General features: G+C 35.3%; 1 protein-coding gene across 1 annotated transcript in view; it reads right to left on the reverse strand.

Annotated features, from left to right (window-relative positions):
* The window catches only part of LOC129241671 (dentin sialophosphoprotein-like), a 71,990-nt gene that overhangs the window by 14,694 nt on the left and 35,634 nt on the right, over nt 1-21,662 (reverse strand). The window contains exons 3-5 of the mRNA XM_054878129.1: nt 21,158-21,310; nt 19,443-19,682; nt 18,639-18,743 (exon numbers count right to left, since the gene is read on the reverse strand). Of these exons, the coding sequence (XP_054734104.1) occupies nt 18,639-18,743; nt 19,443-19,682; nt 21,158-21,310 (498 nt within the window). The remainder of the gene's footprint in view (nt 1-18,638; nt 18,744-19,442; nt 19,683-21,157; nt 21,311-21,662) is intronic.

Consider the following 21,662-nt stretch of genomic DNA (forward strand, 5'->3'; position numbering starts at 1 on the left):
CGCAGTATCCCATCGTCACTTAGTAGATACTGAGAGATATCGAGAAATTCTATAGAAACGCCGAGAAAGGAACATTTTGTCTTGCCGTAACCTGCATTCAAAGTTCATTGAATGGAAACCGAGTAGTTACACTGATTGCCTTGTACATAAATATAATTTCAGAAAGAAATTTATTTGATATGAGGAAAAAATACATATTAGAGCAGCCATCTCAAACTCAGTTGATTTTCCATACATACTGAAAGGCGAACAAACTCCACTCGCTTTTAATGGTTTTAATCGATTACATACAAAATGTGATGAAAGAAAAAAGACCTAGGCGTAAATGGTTATGTAAAAACATGAAGAGTATACAATTTTTTCAATCTAATTTTGCTTCCGAAACTGCTGATGGTGGAGAAGGTATGTAATGAGTATATTTTCAAATTGTTACCACTGTTATTTCAGGCCTTCAAGGCTAACACAAATGGGTCGCAGTGGCTTAGATGGTACCTCAAAAGTTTAATAATATTGAAATCAGAGCATTGCGATAAATGTTCTAAGTTAGTTCGTATATAATATAGCACTTTAGGGCGATTTTGAAATGTAATTGAAAGACCTGGCTGTGAGTTATTAAAGAAATATTTTTTTTTATACACTGGACCAAATAAAGGGTGGTTAAATTTCAAGGGCCGATGTTGAACGTGAACCATACCTAAACATCAAGTTTTTTTCTGCACTTTATTTGACAGTTTTCAATTTCAGACTAATTGAATTTGAACCATGGAAAGGTACACAATCGAGCAACGCGTTAAAGTTATTCAGGCTTATTATGAAAACGGGCGTTCAAATAAAAATTCATATCGAAGAAAATCGTCTTCAGTGATGAGGCACATATTCACCTCATTCGTCAATAAGTAGAATTGCCTCATTTGGACGAATGATAATTCAATAGTGATTACCGAAAAATTAATGCACCTACAAAGAGTGACTGTTTGGTACAGTTTATGGGCCGGCGGCATCATTGGGCCGTACCTTTTCAAAATGAGTTATTGTGAATAGTGTTCGCTGTCGTGAGATGATAACAAACTTTTTATGGCCCGAATTGGAAAATATGGATGTGGACGATATGTGGTTTCAACAGGATGGTGCCACTTGTCACACAGCTAACGAAACAATGGCTCTTTTGCGCCTAATGTTTGATGGCCGAATAATCTCACGTCGCGGCGATGTCAATTGGCCGTCAAGATCATATGATTTGACACCGTTGGACTTCTTTCTATGGGATTATTTGAAAGAAAAGGTGTACGTCGATAAGCCAGCAACAATTCAAGCGGTAAAAGATGAGACAATTGGGCATATTAACGGCATAGAACCTCAATTATGCCTCAGCGTCATCGAAAATTTGGACCATCGGATGGAGGTGTGTCGCCGAGGCCGCGGCGGTCATTTTGCCGATATTTTGTTCCATACGTAATTGAGCCATACCAATATTATCATAATAAAGAGAAATGACAATAATTTTCTAAAAAAATTGTATTTTATTCAAAATCAACACCAGCCCTTGAAACTAAACTACCCTTTATATAGAGTATTCGCTTAACAACTTGAATGCTTCGATTTCAATGAAATTTGGTGAAGATGCTCTACTACATGTTTTTCTCCTGATTCCACCTCTACGAGGATCATCCAACGAACGCAATTAAATGCTATCGTTGGGGGCTATTTGTATTGCTTACTATAATCGAAGTAAGTATATTGACAAAGCGGGTGATACGGCACTGCCGTTGTAGATCTTTGGTAAGGGACTGCAATTTATCATTGCCTAAGAACAGCATTAAGGCCGCTGTTGCCTTTTTTTAGTTATTTTTAGCTGCAGAAGTTTACAAGAGGTGATGAGCGTTAGAGGAAATTAGGACCAAGATTTTAATTATTTTTTGGGAAGGGAGGTACTATGAACAATTAGAATAAAGGTTATTCAAACAGAGAGACGGAAAAAGCGGAAAATATGAAGAGTGCAGGACCATGCCCGTGGTGCGATTCGATCACACGACCCCTGGGATGATAGGCAAGTGCGCTCCCCACATAAACGTTAGCAGGAGAGGTTCTACTACATATATAGTAACATAAATAGCGGCATCATCTCAATACACATTTTCAAATAACTGGATTGGATCGATTTCCCAACGCCATGGCAGATAAGTGCCTTCAAGATCAAAATTTAACCATTAAGTTTTTTTTCTCCCTAAAAAGCTAAGAGTCATTTGAATAGAAAAACTACACACTTTGACTTGAGAGTAATTAAAAAAATAGAAATGCCGAAATTTGAAAAAAATTAAGAAACCAATAAAAAAATACTAAAAAAGTTGCTACATTATTTTTATATTTTTTATCGGAAAGTGCGGAATAAAGTATATAATAAAATATATATTGTTTTCTCTGACAATTATTTGACTTGCAATTGAAAGAAAAAATACTTCCACAAAAAAATATCAAAATGTTGAGTCCAATATCAACGCAATCACTCACAACTACAATCACCATTTATGCTATTGCATAGTAGAGCATCTACACTTAATTTTAACAAAGCGATGAAGTTTTAAGGTGGATACACTCGACCTGTTTTGCTCCGTATTAGATCCATGTAGCCTTGTGCCCACGTAATTAAGTAGCTTTATCTTTTTTCTATTATTTGCAATGATTTTTATGCTGATTTTTTGTTAATTTTTTGTAAAAATATAGTTTATTGGAAAAAATACCTAGAGACGAATTCTGGAGTCAGAAACCCGCGCCATGCAGCTTAGCTGAAATGGAGTTAAGAGATTCGCTCAAAATAAATCCGAATGGAAGAAATTCGTTGAGGTCCTATGTTCCACAGAGGAGAACTAGGAATTTTTGATGGTGATATTTTATTGCATAACAAGACCCTTATAAACCAACATCACAAACTCACAACATTGTCATCACAATTTTCAACTTTTCAATCAGAATACTTTGAAAACTTCTGGGTTTTCAATTTTATATTTAGTTCATTAAATTCTGGTACAATGAAGCGTTAGCTTGAAGCCACTTAATAATCACGTTAACCTTATAATATTTTAATGCGATGCTGTAACCTTTCTTTCAGTAGGTTCAGTAGGTTGTAAAAGGCAACCCGGTTCTTACTTCATAAATGCTTTGCAATTATGGGAATAGTATAGAATAAGTGGAGCTCAGGTTGCACAGACTACATGACTCCGTACTTTAGATGGAAGAGAAGGTTTCGCACTACAATTGAAGAGGAGGGATGGCACAAGAACTTTTCACATCTATACAGGCGGCTCTAAAACTTCAGATAGAGTGGGAGCCGGTATTTACTGCTCAAAACTAGGGATAAGGCAGCCTATCAAGCTGCCAGACCACAGCAGTATTTTCCAAGTGGAAGTTTTTGCTGTGGGGAAAGCCGCGGAGCTAGCCTACACTAGAACAAGAAAGAACTCAACAATTAATATATACGTGGAAAGTCAAGCAGCAATAAAAGCAATAAGCTCATCTTGTATTTAGTCCAAAAATGTTCGAAGGAGCAGGAAGACCATAGAAAGGCTAGCCGCAAACAGTAGGCTGCATATCTATTAGGTGCCTGGTCACAAAGGCATTATGGGGAACGAAATAGTAGATGAGACAGCAAAAAGTGCTGTTAGACTACTTTTTGAACAAGAGAACGACATACCAAAACCACTAAACACAATATATAATGAAATGGACAGCTACAGGGAAAGGCGAGTGAAAGTTAGGTGGACTAATCTAACTACACGCAAAACAGTAAAAGTCAAAAAACTGACTCAATTCGTACTTACGCTCTCGCGAAAGGACTGCAGAACTATCATAGGTATGCTAACAGGTCACAATCTATTGGCTGCACATGCGTACAAGATAGGCATTGTTAACACGGACAAACGCAGGAAATGCAGAGAGGACGTTGAGGAAACTTTAGAACACCTTCTGTGCGTTTGCCCGGCATTATCAAAAACGCGTTTAAAATGCCTGGGAGCCCCACTGATCGAGGGTCTGGAGGACGTCTCAAAAGCGGATCTCCCAGCGCTGCTTAGATTCGCCAAAAGCGCTGACATCCTACATGATGTCTACTTTAGGTATTCATAGAGGTCGGTCTCCATCTGGTATCGCTAAGGACAAAAAGGTCTATGCGTGGCTTGTTGCCAACCAGGTTAACCTCACCTAACCTATGGGAATGGTAACTTCACTGGTAAGCCAAAGAAATTACTTTAAGCATTTCGCATAGGGGTTTCACGTCAATGACGCTTCTAATGAACTTTTTTTATCTGCAAATATTAACATAATCAATTCTTTCTATAGCATTCATATTACGCCGTTGTGTTTTTCTATGCCATTTCTGACGACAAAAAAAAATTTTCTAAAAACCTTAAAGTTTTTCGTTTTTTTTTTAAATAAAAAAAAATTCTATGGGATTTAATAAGTTGCGGGTAGTTATGTAGCTGCGAATATAGTCCAGCAAAGCTTCCTAACATAACTACACAATTTTCAACTAAAAATAAACTTTTCAAACAAAAATTTGATATGCACATTTTTACCCTAAAATCAGATTTTTTGATGAACTAACGCAGGAATAGTTGGATTGGTACTTATAAAACATTAAAATAATCATCTTTTATGTACACACGCATTAGAATTACATTAATTTATTATAGTAACTATTTGTTGCTACAAAAGATTAAAAATTTAAAAAAGCAGTACGCAATGAAATGACATTGAAGCAGCGCAGTGAACTCGCCGTCCGTAGCCCGTCGTGACCAATGGTGAGAGCTCTCGGAAACTTTTGAGCCAATTATGAATTTATTTATTTATATATGTATGTACGAGTGTATGTATGTATGTGTGTATGTATGTAAGAGTGTATATATGTATGAGTGTATGTATGTATGCGTGTATGTATGCATGCATGTATGTATATTAACTGAATTATGTTTAATACTTTGCGCGTCATTTAAATGTAAAATTAATGCCATTTTTGCGTGCATGAGAGCATATCTGTATTCATTACGCGCAAATCTAATTTGGGTCAACGAAAAGTAAAAGTATGGAAATTTAATATGCATTTGAATAAAGTCGCGAATTATTCGTAAATTATTTGTGGTCTACTATATACATACACAGATTTTCGTGCAACATATGCATGCATAGTAACTAAACATAATTACGCCCGAAGTCATTTAAGTTCATATATATGTATATTATATATATGGGCATGTATGTATGCTTGTATAAGTGCGTGCTTATGTTAAAATCCATGTTCGTGCGCTTGTATGCTTATATGCATGCTTGATGGTGCGTATTATGGCTTGGCCACAGTAATTACTTGACATAAAGTTTGGCTAGTGCTAATTTATGTGGGAGTGCTGGAGATGTAGATAGCGACAATACTTCGTTTTACATATGTACTTGTAAATATATATATTCAAGTGTGCTCGTATATAGAAACTGTTGCAAATAAATTACATCTTCAAGCATATTTAAAAATTTCATATTTCATCAGCTTTTATTACAGAGAAAGTGACGACGTGCTTGAAGCCTGAATACTTAAATGCATATTAATTGTTTCTTAAGATTTGAAAGAAGCTACTACAAGTTGATGTTCTCGTAAAAGCTAAGCATAACATCAACTCTTCACCAAAAAGTTGCTAGTTTCGGGTCAGTAGCTTAAACTGGTAAAACACTGAAACAAATAAAGGAAAATACGAGCCGTAATTCATAGCCAGCGAGTTTCGACAGGACAGAAAATCGCCCTTGAAACAAAATTTGCCCTTCTTCGAAAAAAAAACATGAGCCCTGAGTTAAAAATCTTAATGAAACTTTAGCTATCCAATTGAGACCAATTCATTCGAAATTCCATACAGAAGCAAATTCCAGTCATTTTTATCTATAATACCCGAAACTAGTGAGTCTGGTAACTAACAGAGCTTTCGACTTATCGAGGGTTAAAAAAGACATACTTAGTATATTGTAGAACTTAAGGAAATCTAAGAATTAACTATGTTAATTATACAGCCACAGTTTGAAATGTGCTAAATAATCTGGAGCTTAAAATACTCCGATAGAAGTATCGGGTATTTTTTTTTTAACTACATGAGAACTATCGATATCGATAACTATGGTTTGAAAGCGGTCAATGGCAAACTGTGTTGGCATTCTTATTCATTAAGGTGTGACAAATCGTCATGAAGCTTTCCGTGCTAGAACAACGCATCCAAATTGTGAAAATTTACTTTGAAAAAAAAAAATATGTTCGCGAAGTTCATAGAGCGAAGTGCTGAAGGATACGGCGACATCTCGCTTCGTCAGCGTTCTCAATTTGTTGGCCTTTGTCCTTCTACTTAACGATCTTAGCTCCCGCGCCTATAAAATACAGCTCTTGCAAGAATTGACGTCAAATGACCATCGTTTGTGTCGCATTTACTCTTTGGGCTTATTTAGATTTGTTATTCAGATTAGATATATTAGGTCCAATCCTGTATCTAATTTTTACACACGATCTTCTAACCACACTGGTGTACTAACCGGTACTTTTGTTGATCACACTGCTATTATGACAACAACAACAGATCTCCCAGAAGCCTCTAATATATAACAAGCATAAATAAAATCTCCAATTGATTCCGCAATTGGCGATTGAAAGTAAAAAAAAAAAATAAATCTCAAAACGTAACCTTTACCAACTGCCCACATATCAACTTAAACAGTATCTAAGTCCCGCAACGTGATGCTGATAAATAGCTAAGCATTCATTAGGATAAATTGCTTACGTGGAAAACGCATATCTGTGTCAAAAGAAAAGTACTGGGATTAATAATTTAAAATATTTTATGTATTGGCTGTTAAACTGTAAATCTAACCGCTGAATGGGCAACAAACTTACCCTTTACAAATCTGTAACAAAACCAGTCTGTATATATGGAATCCAACTGTGTGACACAGTATCAAATTCAAAATTCGAAATCCTGCTCAAGTCTCAGTCCAAGACCCTAAGCACCCTAATCAATACAATTACTCAAATTCATCGCGACTTAAGTACCCCTTCAATAAAAGGAAAAACACAAAATTTAACCAGAAAATACCGAAATGGACTTCAATCGCATCCAAATGCGCTGACCTCTACCCTTATGTCACCTATGTATTTGACTTATTAATGTTGAAAAGAAAAACACCGACCCAGCTCGTCTAAGAGCTACCTAAAAAATATTTAATTTATTTACTAGAAATGATTTTACTTTTATATAATCCTATACTACACTATACTTTGCACAGGAAATATACTTTTAATACTAAAATCAAAGTCACTTTTAAATAAAATAAAATATTTAAGCCCCGTGCTAACTACCTTCTATAGGTAAGAGTTATTGGATTGCAAAGCTTATTAAAAAAGTTCGTAACAAGAAAAACGCCGCTAAGATTCCATCAAAAAACTCCCATATTACAGTAAGTCCTATCAATGCTTGCATGGAAACCTAACTTGAGCCAATGTATGAAGTGATGGCTACCTTAAAGGCTAAAAAGTTTTTAAATTAAGAACCGGTTAGACTACTTAGGCTAAATGTGTAATACATGACCAGGGTATGGTCATTACATACACTAAATGGAAAAATATAGAAAGAAAAACCATATTCCTAGATAACATCCGTAACTTCTGTATGAAGCTTTGTTTTTGTCCCAAATAAATTACCTATGTATATATAATTTTTGATCCATGTTCTGCATAAAGAATAAATGGATTGCAAAGGCTTCAGAATACATAAACGGATAGAAAGCATTGTTCTTCTTGCTAAACAGGCTTCATCCAGTAGCTTGCAAATTGAATATTAATCAGTTTTGTATGCCGCATACCCTTACTACTGTTGCTTCAACAGATAAGACATTGACAGATATTGATATCAAAACGAGATTTTTGAGAACAAAAGAAGCTCTATTGCAAACTACGGAATCAAAACTTTTAACAGGCTACTAGAACAGCAATTTAAAGACAGGCCTACTTAAAAACTTCCTGATTTTGATTGGCAATGAAGTAGATTTTTTATTGAAGAAGTTTATTTTCATTTGGTATTATTGGCATTCAATCAATATTAACATAAGGGGTTACATACATCCAGAATTTTCAAAAAATCGATTTTTTTTTCAGATTATTATTCTTCATAGTTTTAAGCGTATTTCTGTGGAAATCGATTGTAAAAAATCCTCACAGATACAGTTATGGTAGAAAATGTAACTGCCCGACGATAGTTTGATGATGCACTTCAAAGTTTAAACTCGTTTTTCTCGAAACTACTTTTTCCGGCACAGTCTGCGGGATAACTCATACAGTTTTTAATATTTTTTGATGTTTTTTTTTTAATATTCGAAAGTGTTTTCTTTATAAACATAGTTAAAGTGTGACATTTATGACGTAAAACGCATACTTTTCTTTTAAATGCCGTAAATTGCAAAATTTTTCGTAATTCAAAAATCTAACTCGACAACTTTATTTAACAATTTTTTTTTTTACTTTTTACAGATCCAGCAACATTTCAAGAAGAAATGATTCAGACTGTGGAACAACTTTTTTTCATTCAGTACTTTGGGTCAAGTTATTTTTTATATACTAATTTTTGTAAAGAAAAATTAAAATAAATTTTTTTATAAAGTTTTAGTACTAATAAACAATGTATACGATTTTTTCATATCTATTTCTATTGTTATTGCTTCTAAAACATTTTTTCTTTTAGCGCATTTTTTGGCGCTGCTGGACGTATGTAACCACTTCCTTAATTTTTTTCAGGTACACGCACAGTAGTGTTCTCACACATAACATTTATTTTTCATAACTGACTTTATTGAAAGCATAAATAAGGGGAAAAAGTGCCAAATCTATTGAATTTAAAGAAGTTTTTAGTTAAGTTCTTGAGTGTTCCTAAACTATCTAGCAGCAGCTTTCCAAATGAGAAGGTTTAAACACCGGAAAAATAGGAAACGCAATGCGGAATTTTGAGGAAAGTAGATTTTCACCCGAGGTTTAGCTAAGATAGGCCACATAAAAGCAAAAGATTGCAAGAAAAAATGGAAAATTCAAAAAACTCGAGCAAATCCATTAGCGAAGGCATTGTCGGCATTGTCCTCAAACGAAGTACACTTTCGTGTGTTTACGTGCAAAGCCTTAATGCGTCGTTTATATGTACGTTGCCAGCAAAATAGAGGTGTTCTCGTTAATATTTTTCATTAAAGTTAACTTTAACAATTATATTTTATTTCATTAGTTCTGCTGAAACGAAATTCTTTTGTAAAGTTATTTTTACTCGTTAAAGTACCGAAATCATTTAATTCCGTTTGCTGAGTATCTCTGGTTGCTATCGAATGAAAGAACGGACTAAACTAAACAAAATTCTATGTTCAATTTGGCGTACGATTGTGTAAAATTCGATGCTGATTTACATATAAAGTATTGTTCGCATTTTAATAGAGTTTTTTGTTCCATTTTGAAAAGTGTTCTTTGCTAGATTTTTATATATACGTAGATATGTAGGTACTTTTCCCGATTCAATTATGACAGAATTAAATTGGAACAAATTATTACTAATAAATTTATTTAATTTTTCTGGAATTATGTTTATATATTTATATATATATACTTATATGTAAGTATATAATTATATATGTGAGTACATAATTTAGTACAAAACTTAGCGACTTATATATGGTGGCCACCCCGGGACATGCTCACGCTACCACCGTCCTCGCAAGCAGTCGAAACAATCGAAACTGAAATTTTCAAAAGCGCAATAAAACCATAATAGCTTTATTTCCATTTCCAGTTGGAATTTACGCCATATTGAAATTTTGGTTTTATTTCCAATTGCAAAATGAAATAAAGCCATTATGGCTTTATTGTATACTCGTACATATAAATTCCTGTGTAACCCAAATCAGTTGAAGAGGGGATGGTTTAACATCAGACTTTCTATTCCTCTAAGCTCCATGTCGACTGCAAAAATTGTAAAGAATTTTTTACTATTCTGTTGCTGGTGGCGACAGTAACGAAAATGCTGCTGGGCTCTGTGAATAGCTTAAATTACTACTGAAAACGCTACGCAGATGGTTGATTGTGAATCACTACATTAAGCTGATGTATATTAGAATCTTCAGTTGCATTCGCAGAATTGACATTTCACCACGCGAACATAAAAAGTTTAAAGCAGCAGTTGCACGCTTAAAGAATTAAAAAGGCAAACAAGTTGGTGGAGTTCCTGCTTTCCGATTTGTATTTACTCTAAAACTACGTATGTAAGAACTCCTAACTATACTCAATAAAATGCATTAGTCTGTCGTAGGCGGCTGGTTATCATATAGACCGCACGCAGTCAAGTTTCTCTATCTTTCCTTTTATTTACTTCGCCCTATAAGCAGGATTCAAAGCATGTAAAGAAAAAGAACTGAGTCCATTCCCACGAGCTGATCGTAGAACTGAAGTCACTAAGCGCTAATCTTCTTTCATCACATTTATGAAAAATGATAAATTATTTTTCTGTCCGGAAACTTCTATGCTATACCTACTAAGAGACGAACAAGCTAGCAAAATTAGATAATGTTTTGTTTGGCAGATCGTTGAACGAGCTCTCCGTAGTGTATTTTTAAGAATTCAAGAGGCGAGGAGCTCAGCGTCGTTGATATCAGCCGCATATTTCTTTGTTCAGCGAATGAATTGCTCTCACCAAAACAGAATCGAACTTATAATTCGTTTTTCGCTCGTAAAAAATGAATGTTGGAATTTTTCTTTTCTTAGAATGTTGGTTTTCGTTTAACCCATTTGGAGGCAGTCTATGAACACTCCTAACTGGGCACTAATCTCTATACGAGATCATCAGCATAACAATGGACGTCGAAACCGTGAGTTTTTGAAAGGTAAAGAAACTCAACAACTACGATGAACTTTCATTGACAGGAAGCCACTTGATGGAGGTACCCTCAATTTATAAGCGAAATAAAAAATTTATCATCAAATTTAGTGATAGAAATATCCTGGTAGAACCGAACCTCTAGTGGGATCAATCAAGGAAAAACGTCCTGTGTTAGCGAGATAACAAGTGGAAGGGTATTTTAGAAACTGAATACGGTTTTACGTATTTATGAATAATAATATAAATATTTGCTTATAGCACAAGTTAGGGGAGGTAGAGTTTTGCGCAAATGGCAGATAATCAAATCATGCCAGAAATACATTCCTTCTCTGCGAGCGCCTCTGGCTATAAGAATAAATAATTGTTTGATATTTTATGTCAGCTCAGAGATCGGAACCATGACCCTTTATATGTGTACCACGTTGAGCAAAAAGTCTGTGGAACAACCGCCAGGTGACGCTCTAAGTCAACTGATTAGAGTTTTTTCTTTTGTTAGGTTACCACAACTGTGATTAAAATTCCTAACATTGCTTCCCCTTGGGAAAGTTACGCCGTCTAGAGTAAATCTACCACTGCGCGTGTTTTTGATTTTTTACACTTTTAAAAATGGATTTGAATTTGAAACAAAAGGTTAGTATTAAATTTTTCGTTAAAAAGGATTCAGTGGTGCGAAAACCTTAAATATGTTGGGAAAGTCTTTCAGTAATGACACTTTATAGAAAACAGCCGTTTACAAGTGGCATGAAGGCTTCAGAAGAGAACTTAAGACCATCGAGGATGACGAAGGCAGTGGTAGGCCGTTGATGTCGCAAACTAATGGCAGTATTAATAAAGTGAAAGAAACGTTGATCAATAACCGCAAATTAACCACCAGAGAATATGCAGAGGATTTGAGCATTGCTTATGGATCCGTCCAGGACAATGTAGTTTATGACTTGGGTTTGCTGCAAAGTTGGTACCAAAGGACCTGAATTTCATGTAAAGCAGAGACCTCACTAACACCACCAGAGAGATGATTTCCAAGACTGAATACGACCCAATATTCATGAAACGCATCATTGCTGAAGACGATGCTTATGAGTACGACATACAATCCAGATATCAGGCGATTGAGTGGAGAGCTCCAAAGGCCAAAATAAACCACGTCGTTTTCTGTCAAAGAAGAAAGGTTTCCAAAACTGAATCCTACCCAATATTTATCAAACGCATCATTACTCGAGACGAGACGTAGGTTTATGAGTACGATATTAGTCCAGATATCATACGAGTGAGTGTAGATCTCTGAAGACCTAAACAAGGACATCGTTTTCTGAACAGCATGTGCTGTTCACGATTTTTATGGATTTTGGATAACAACGGTATTGTATGCCAGAACGTCACACATTTAATAACAACTTCTGTTTGGGCATTATGAGACGTTCACGTGAAGCGATTCGCTAAAAAAGAAAGGATTTGTGGCGAAATAACTCGTAGATTTTGCACCATGCACCGACCCTCAGTGCAATCATTCGCGAATTTTTTTACCAAGAACAAAACAAACGCCATCCAGCGCTATCGAATTCACTTGATATAACTCAATGCCGTGTTTTTTTCTGTTTCATCGAGTCTAAAAATTACTACGGAGAATGCATTTTAACAGGCGAAATGAAGTAATGGAACACGGCTTGAATGGATGTACCAAAAATAGAATTCCAGAAATGTTTCGAGAGCTGCATTAACTACTGGTATAATTGCGTTGCAGTTGATGGATAGCACTTCGAAAGCAGTAATAGCACTTTTGGGGAATAAATCTGTATTTTTAATATTCTGAATATATTTTTGAATAAGGTGATACACACACACATACACTTTTATAAGTCACGCACAAATACAAAAGGCATCGGTGGTACTAATCAGAGTAATTTTATTATTAATACGTCAGAAAAGTTATTCGATTAAGAGCAATTTGAACTTCTGGAATGTTTCGTCCGTAACTGTTCTTCGATACGTGATTATACATAGTACATAAAAAACTACAAACGCATTTGTATATGTAGGTATGAGGAATGTGTGTTTGTTGAAAATTTGTAATTTTAGTTGGACGAGTGCGTATTTATATGTGCTGTCTGAAAATGTGCATTAATTGGCTTTGTGCATATGATATTTGTAGGCGAAAAATATAATAATTTTTATATAACAAATTAAAGTACTATAGAGCAGATGAAGTGAAGTTGTGAGTTGAATTTTCTTAAGAAATTTACACAAAATTCAAATTCAAATTTCATAATTCACCAAACCTTTTACATATTTGTGCTTTAAAATCGAATAATCTTCCCTAGTACAAACATATACACATAGATATACAGCTACACTAAAACACGGAAACATATACATATATACATAGCCACTTGATATTTTACATTTATTGGCTGTTGAGCCAAAACTTTTTAATTGCCATTTTTCACGCAGCTCCAATGGAATTTCTGCTAATAAAACGTTATTGTAGCAAAAAAAAACACAAAAAAAAAAAAAAAAAAAAAATTGTATCAAAATGAAAAACAAAATACGAAACTTTCTGGCATATTGAGAAAAAAAAAACTTCAGTAAACCGGGCATTTAGGGCAATTAACAAATTCAAACAATCAGCGAAAGCGTAGGTTATCTTAAATTTTCATTTGAATTATTTCAACATCGTCAGCGTACTTTGGCAACTTAGCGAAAACTTTTTGCAAAGAATTTTTAATAACCAGAAATTAGAGCACACAGGTTGCGTGTACTCGTAAATAAGGTAATTTTTATACTCGGGAGCACTGATGCACTACGATATTATAACTGTTGTTTATATTTGTTGTTTGAAATAACAGCTGACGCCAGCGAATGCATAGACATACAGATGCATACCTAAATGTTTCAAATAATATACCATAACAGTTAGTTTGCGGGCCCATGTTTCTACAACTTTCTTGATTCTTTTTTAGGACCCTGTATATGTATGAAATTTCTTTATCATACACTACCAAACTTGGTGCGCATAGTGCACTTAATCTCCCAAAGCATGCTTAAAAAATAATTGAAATCCCCTAAAAACCACGCCCACCTTTCATATAGCATAGATTCTGAATGCTATCCGTGCAGTGGCCTAACAAAGAATAACTGAATTAACAACTAAAGTACCTTAGAACCTGAGCATGGACAATAAATACAGACTTTTTTACTTTCCGCATTGAGTTTCGCAGAGACAGAGTTTTACCTGTAATACCGTTATGCTCTTCAAAAAATATAAATCTCGATATCTCATCCATAACTTCAAATATTTATAGTCATGAAAGAATGTGTTTTTTTTTAGCTAAAACCAGAATACAACGCGCTATGGCAGTTCTGAGTTCAGGATGTAAAAAACCTTCTGAAAAATTACAATTTTGTGTGGCTCCAAATGTTTCCGACTAAGAAATTTCACAGGAAACATGCACCGGGTATATAAATGCGTATATCCTTAAAATTGCTGAAAAATGTTTCTTTTTTTGTCAGTCAAAATATTAATGATTACGGATGTTGTTTCCTTTCACTTTTAACCGAATTGTAAGTATTGCGACGGACATTTCTAGAGTACGAGCATCACATAGACATCTAAATCGCACTGCCTTACGCACTTCGAGTTTTTTAATTACCAGCTCTTATTCACAACTATGTTTGTATTTTATAGTGATTAAAACCGAGAAAAGTTTATTTAATTTTTTTTTATTTTTTATTTTAGATCCTGAAAGCTGATTGAGACACTTCAAGTTTTAAATTTGCGTGCTGCAAACTGTCACAAAGAACTAAGTAAGAATTCATAGAAAGTTATTTAGGGATGTAAGAAAAATAATCATAAAATAAGTATAAAATATAGATCAACTTTACCCTTAAAGAGATCTGCAAGGGGACGGAAATGGTCGGACTGGAAGTAAATGTAGGCAAAGTGGACTTAGTACCCCTAACAAGGAGGCACAAGATTCCTAACTGGTCACCTTCGCGGCTGGGAAGAGTTAAGTTGATACCAAAAACGTCGACTAAATACATAGGCAGTATTGTTGAAAGCAAACCAGAATGCTCGGTAAGACTTGGGGCTTATCTCCTCAACTCACACATTGGATATACATGGCGATCATTAGAAAGAAGTCTTAACTGACATCCAATCGAATTAGTAGTAAGAAACTACCGAAAGATCTGATCTAAGGCTGAAGATGTCAGGACAATTCTCACAGAGGCTTTTTGATCACAGGATTATTCTGGATTCTAACGGTAGATCAGACTAAGTGATTTCACGAGTTAAATTTGGCATAAAACCTAGCGTCTTTATAGGGAAAAATGGATGTCAGAAAAGTTTAGGATCCAAATAACATTCATACAATTTATTTGCAGATGGGTTCAAAGTGACAGAAGGAGTAGGTGCCACTGTCTTTTGTCCACAATTTCAGGCTGAAATCTATGCTGCAACAAAAGCAACTGCATTAGCTCTGGAATTAACTCCTCGTAATGCTCACACAAACATTTTCATTGATAGTGAAGCAGCTAAGTTATGGCTGCTTGTACTAACTCAGAACGCATTCTACAATGCAGATCCAAAACAGAGGAACTCTACGTAAACGGACAGCTCAGTATTTACTGGATGACAGGATACTAAGAAATTGAAGGAAATGAGAGAGCTGATGAGCTCGCTAAAGCGCGTATTCCCTTGCCGCGATTGAGCATATCAGTCATATTCCCATCACTCTACTTTCTGAAAACAAAAGTAAATGAAGAATTAGCTCTGGAAACGCAGTTGATATGGGAACACTCAACCTCATATAAAACTGTCAAAATAATGCTAAAGACTTGAAATACCAAAACTGCAAACTTTATTTTATCACTGTCTAGAAAAGACTGACGCGACACTGTCTCACACCACCTCATGCAGCCAAGTTGGAATTAGTCCAGAGTGATGCGTGTAATGCATGCAACGAAGCGAATGCTAGAGACTCTATGGAACACCTATTTTGCCACTGCCCTGCTCTCTATAGGACTCGACAAATGTGCCTAGGATCACCATATTCTTCTTCCTTGAAGGATATTGCTGGCAAAAGGCTGAACGGCTTGTTAAAACTGGCAAAGACGTGCATAAACTGATATCTTTGACTCCGAAATACATAGCACTGCCCACACAATGCACCCTAGGGTAAAAAAAAGTCATTTTCTGAACAGATGCTCACGGTTTTCATAGATTGTGGATTACAACAGTATTGTATGCCACAAATTTTGCCAGAACAAACATTTAATAACGACTTCTTTATGGGGAATGCACCCTAGGTGTCAAAGTGAGATCTTTTTTACAGATCAGCCAGCACTAACTAACCTAATCTTGATACATCAAAATAATACAATGCTTATGGGCTATGCCCAGCGTAAAAAGTTCTGACCATTTTCTGCTACCTGTCTTCAGTGAACTATATCTCAAAATTATTCCTTGCATTCGGTTATACTCGTACTGATCGGTGATTAAAAAGTAATCAACGGCGTAGGAAAACTTACTGCAAACGCCCAGGAATGGTAGATTAGTAAGAAAACTTTTTGATACCACTTCCATAAGAATAATTGCATACTTATATCTAAGTTAAGATCGGCGCCGCCAATATACTTTTACTTCGTGTTTTTTTTTTTTGTTCTTTTTGTTTTTGTTTTCATCACCTTAACCATATTTGCAACCAACAAAGTGATAAGTTGAGTTTCAAACCAAAAAACTCGGTTCTGGTGCCAACCACCGCTTGAAAATATTTATTCTTGCACTAAGTCTACCTCAATAAAGCATGCAGCTAATTCAAATGAAATAAAACGCCAGATTTTTTTTGTAATTTTTACAAAATTTCAACATTTTAATTAAAATTTTATTGACTTTTTCACTTATCTTCGATAAACAAAGTGTGATGCAGTTTTTAGTTTTTTATTTTAACTATTTTTTTGGATTTTATTTTTGAACTGTATCCAGATAATTAACTATTAATTTAATTGCTTTGGAACCACTGGGTGGAAGAATGCGCTGCGCTCGCCTGCAATGCATTTTTGACTGCTTTATGATGATTTTTTGTATTGGAATTTAAAATGAAGTGTATTTTGTGATTTGAAAACATTATTGTTGTTGCATTTTTCAACAAGTTGTTCAATCTGATAATGATCACAAGTGGATGCGGACAGCCAAGCGAATGTAAAATAAATGTATGTATGTGTGCTCGAGATGGGACATACATATTTGTCATGCTATTTGATTCTTTTCAAGCGTTGTATTGGCATTCGAACCAACAACCCATTTATTGCACTCTATATGTATGTATGTGTCAGTTTAGATCCCATAATACAATTTTAAGGAATTATAAACATACATACACACATATAAATAAGAACATATGCAATTATTTCTAAGCCCAGGCTATAGCATTGGATTTTCTACTTTACGCGTTAATATAAAATATTTATAATCAGCGAGTAGTGAACGCAAGTGCGAGAAAAGGAAAGCATAGTATGAGAGTATGTGAGCGAGTGAGAGGAGTAAATATAATAGATATCTTTGCATTAGAAAGAAAGAGCCATAAGTAGAGCGTAAGCAAGCGAGGCGAGCGCAGAAATATAAATGAGGAAATGTGATTTTTTTTTACAAAAACAGTTCATTTAATGAAATTAGTAATATTTATATGTAAGTATGCACGGATGATAGTGAAACAGTGGAGAACCAATACAAATTATTAAGATTACAAACTACAATTTTATTTTTTTTAGTATTTTTTCATTTTAGTTCTAGCAAATAGACAGACAATGTGTACTTAAAGACTTATAGAGCGAAAAACAATAAATAAATAAATAAATAAATAATTAAATAATTTACAAAAATAAATAAATTAATTAATTAAGCTAAAAACTAAAATATTTTGCATTTTCGGTTTCTTTTTTTTTCTGTTTTTATGTCTCTTTTTGGCGCGGGCAAGCGACTAACTAACGTACGCTGGTGGCTAGCCAACGGCTCTTAGTCGTTAACCCTGCTCAACAATTTTGTGCTTGCTTTTGGCATATCTGAAGATTTTAGTTTTTACAAATTTTCGTTTGTGCTTGAAAACAATTTTTTTTATAAAACGTTATGTACGAACAAGTGCAGTGTATGGAAAAGCAGCCATTTAAATTTGTTATAAAAAACCTTTTCTATTTTACATTTAATTGTTGTTCCTGTTTTGTTTTTTACAATTATTATAATAATTTTTTTTTTCAATGAAATATTAAGTTAATTTGGCTGCTTTGCATTGTTGTGTGCCATTGTGCAACGTATTTACTGTTATTATTTTGACTAGCACCAAACCCTTAACAACTCAAATTTGTGTAGGAGGAGAAAATAAGGACTAAAAATTTCCGAAATTTTCTGAGCAACATTTTTTTTTTGCACTCGTTAAGCGACAAGGCGTAACAAAAATCGTTTTGAATCCGTAATTCATTTCTATTATCTAATAATATTTATTCAATGCCGTTTCTCGATTTGCACTAATTCCGTAATTAATTTTCAACATTTACGCATGATCAAGTCCATTTGTGTGTGTGTTTTTTTGTTTTAATAAATTAATTTCTTTTTCATACTCATTGGCATAATCTATTGTTTGAGAGCCTTTTTGCTCTTCAAAGCACTTGTTGATTTTTTGGCCTTAGCTGTTGCTACGTGTTTCTTAGTGGCTGATTGATTTTTGGACTCACGTGCTTCACGTCTTGCTTCAATGACATTGTCACCAATGATGTCATCGTCGTCGTCATCATCATCATCGGCTTCGTCATCTTCATCGTCATCACCTGTTATGGCACCTGCAATATCAGCGACTCCATCATCAATATCATCATCATCTTCCTCATCGTAATCATCATCATCATCATCATCATTTTCATCAACTTTATTAATTAAACTATTATTGTTATTCAAATTAGAAACGCCAGCTGCTACGCCAACCGCTGGATTGACTACTGCTGCCTCAATGCTGGTCGCAGGCTTGGCAGCCGAATTAGCAGCAGCCACAGCATTTACGAGTACTCCGGCGGCGCTTTGCGTTGTCAGCTGTTGCTTCTTATTTTGACTAACACTACCACTACCATTTGTTTTTGTATTAGGTGTAGTCTTTTTTATTGTTTGCGTGTTTGCTGATGTTACTGATGTTGTTGTTGCTGTTGATATGTGTGTTTTTTTCAGCGAATTTTTGTTATGATTATGAATTTGATTGAGATTCTGTGACGTGGATGTTGATTTTGATGGTGTCTGACTATTATGGATTTTTGTATTTGTATGATGATTTGTAATGAGATTCGTTTTTGTATTGGTGATGTGTCCGGCAATATCTGTTGCAATATTACCGCTATTATCGCTATCGCTAACAACATCGCTACCATCGCTATTTTCAACGATACTACCTTCAACTTCTTCTACGTCTTCATCAATTATTGGTTCTAAACTACCGCCATCTTCTACAAAATTGCTACTAACTTCTTCATCGTAAAAAACATTTTGTTCACCTTCGTTGTTGTTGCTTGAAGCAGCAATGGCATCATCCGCTGAGTTTCCAGAAGCTATTGCGTCGGCGGAATTGGCACTTTCGGCAGGTAAATCGACACCATCTGAAATGCCAGCAGTCAGAGCTGATTGGCCAACGGGGGCAAGGTCGTCCAGAGAGGCAGCTGGTGCCGCGGGCGCAGCGGCAACGGGGGCGCTTGCAATGGCGGGACTGGCATCTTCATCGTCGTCATCCTCATCATCTTCATCTGCGAGAAAAAATGTGTGTTTAGTTAGTATTTTGCAAAATTAATAAGAGCGCATTTGCTACTGGTTATATGGAAGACCCCAGTCCTTTTCACAGGAAAATCAGTTAAATCTGAAAACTTTATTTAACTTGATTCTAAGTGTCATTTTATTTTTGGAGGAAAAATCAAACCAAGCTTTAATTCATATTTGTCTGAAATCAAAACGGGTTAAGGCCATAATTTACATTACAGATTAAATCCACGGTTCTTAAAAAGTGGACAAATGTGCACGGTCCTATCCTATCATGTTTTTAAATCATCGTGCCCGATAGTTAATTCCACCAGACTTTGTCTAGGTTTACCAGAACCACGGAAAATTTACCCTTCAGATTTCCCCTTTAGATTTCCTTCCGATTTTTGCCGACTGTAGCATGAGTGACACAGTCATATGTTCCCAGGATCCTATACCCATAAATAAGTAGATTTTTTTTTCGATGTTTCAAGATGACAAGATGACAAGACTCTAACAATAGAGTCCAGACATCCAAACCCCCCTGAATTTTCTGTTTCCTCAAGTTGAGGATGACCCAATCTAGAAATGTGAGATTCTCAAAAATAAGTATATGACTTTTTACAGAAATATTAACGGCTTCAGGTTGTTCGTACAATGTTGTTGTAACGTAGAACCAACTGCATGGGGATTTTACCTTCCACGCTACTGAAGTTACAGTTCAACAAATTTTTGTGGCGGGTGGTAGCCGTGAACGAGACATGCATAAATATACGAGTATGTTTGTTACAATACGCCAGATATCGGGAATATTCAATATGTAGACTTTTAGTAGTGGATTGAGGCCGAAAAATGCAGAGTTGGGTCTGTCAGTGACGACAGTTTTTTGGAATATTCACCATGTCTTTCACATTGATTGCCATGAAAATGGTGATCACTTCCTATTATCTCAGTAGGAAAAAAATGGCTCAGCTTTAAACTTGAAGCGGAAAGAGGAGACTGTCAAGGAAAAAATTACTATTTCAGATGCCTCAAGCAATCGTATGTTTTTGAGCTCAAACATATGTACACACATTGAATTGAAGAGAATACATTCAAGAGTAAATAGTTTTTTTTTTCTTTAGCTGAATAGGGTTTTTCTTATTTCAGATTTTAAGTACGTATTGACCCACCATCGTAATAAAATTGGCCTACTGCTTGGTAAATTTTCTCGCTGCCTACGCACTACCTTTTCTCTCTTTACCTCCTCTCTTTTATTTAATATACAGGCATGTTCTGAAAATCGTATGAATTGGAATCAGTGCGATTTGCAAAACCTATTTGCGAGATTCCCGTACAAAAAGCTAAAAACTTGCCACTAAATCATTGGATATACCGACAAAAAAAGATGTGTGTTTGTTTATGACTTCCATTATAAATATTCAAAATTTGTTTGCAAATCGCACCGATTTCAAATCGAAGATACATTTTTTTTACGTACCACCTAGAATATCATCGAACAAACGATCTAGATAATCGTCATCGTCGTCATCCTCATCATCATCGCTGGCAGACGCAGCCGCCGCTGGCGCCGCCTGACCCTGTGGCGTGTCATCCTCCTCGTCGTCATCGTCCTCTTCATCGTCGTCATCATCTGAAAGCCCCGAAAGAAATACAACTGTTTTTAGAACACATACGAGAGAGAGAGAGAGAACACATGGAAATAAAAGAACAAAATTTGTTATGGAAAAGCAAATAAACAAATAAAATTCATTCAGTCAATGTGAACCAAATGCCAAACAATGCTGGCGCTAACATTTTTTTTTTGTTGCTTTGGTTGCATGACAGTCAAGTGACGGTGCGTGCACATTTACGTGACAGTGCTGCTAGCGCCACTACATGTATGCATACGTACATACGTACGTACAAACATATTTACTTAGATATCGAGAAACAGAAAATGAGGAAAATGTGCTGACGAAAGTGGTGCTGGTGATAACAATTGC

This window comes from Anastrepha obliqua, chromosome 3 (assembly GCF_027943255.1).
Source record: "Anastrepha obliqua isolate idAnaObli1 chromosome 3, idAnaObli1_1.0, whole genome shotgun sequence".
NCBI classification, from domain to species: domain Eukaryota; kingdom Metazoa; phylum Arthropoda; class Insecta; order Diptera; family Tephritidae; genus Anastrepha; species Anastrepha obliqua.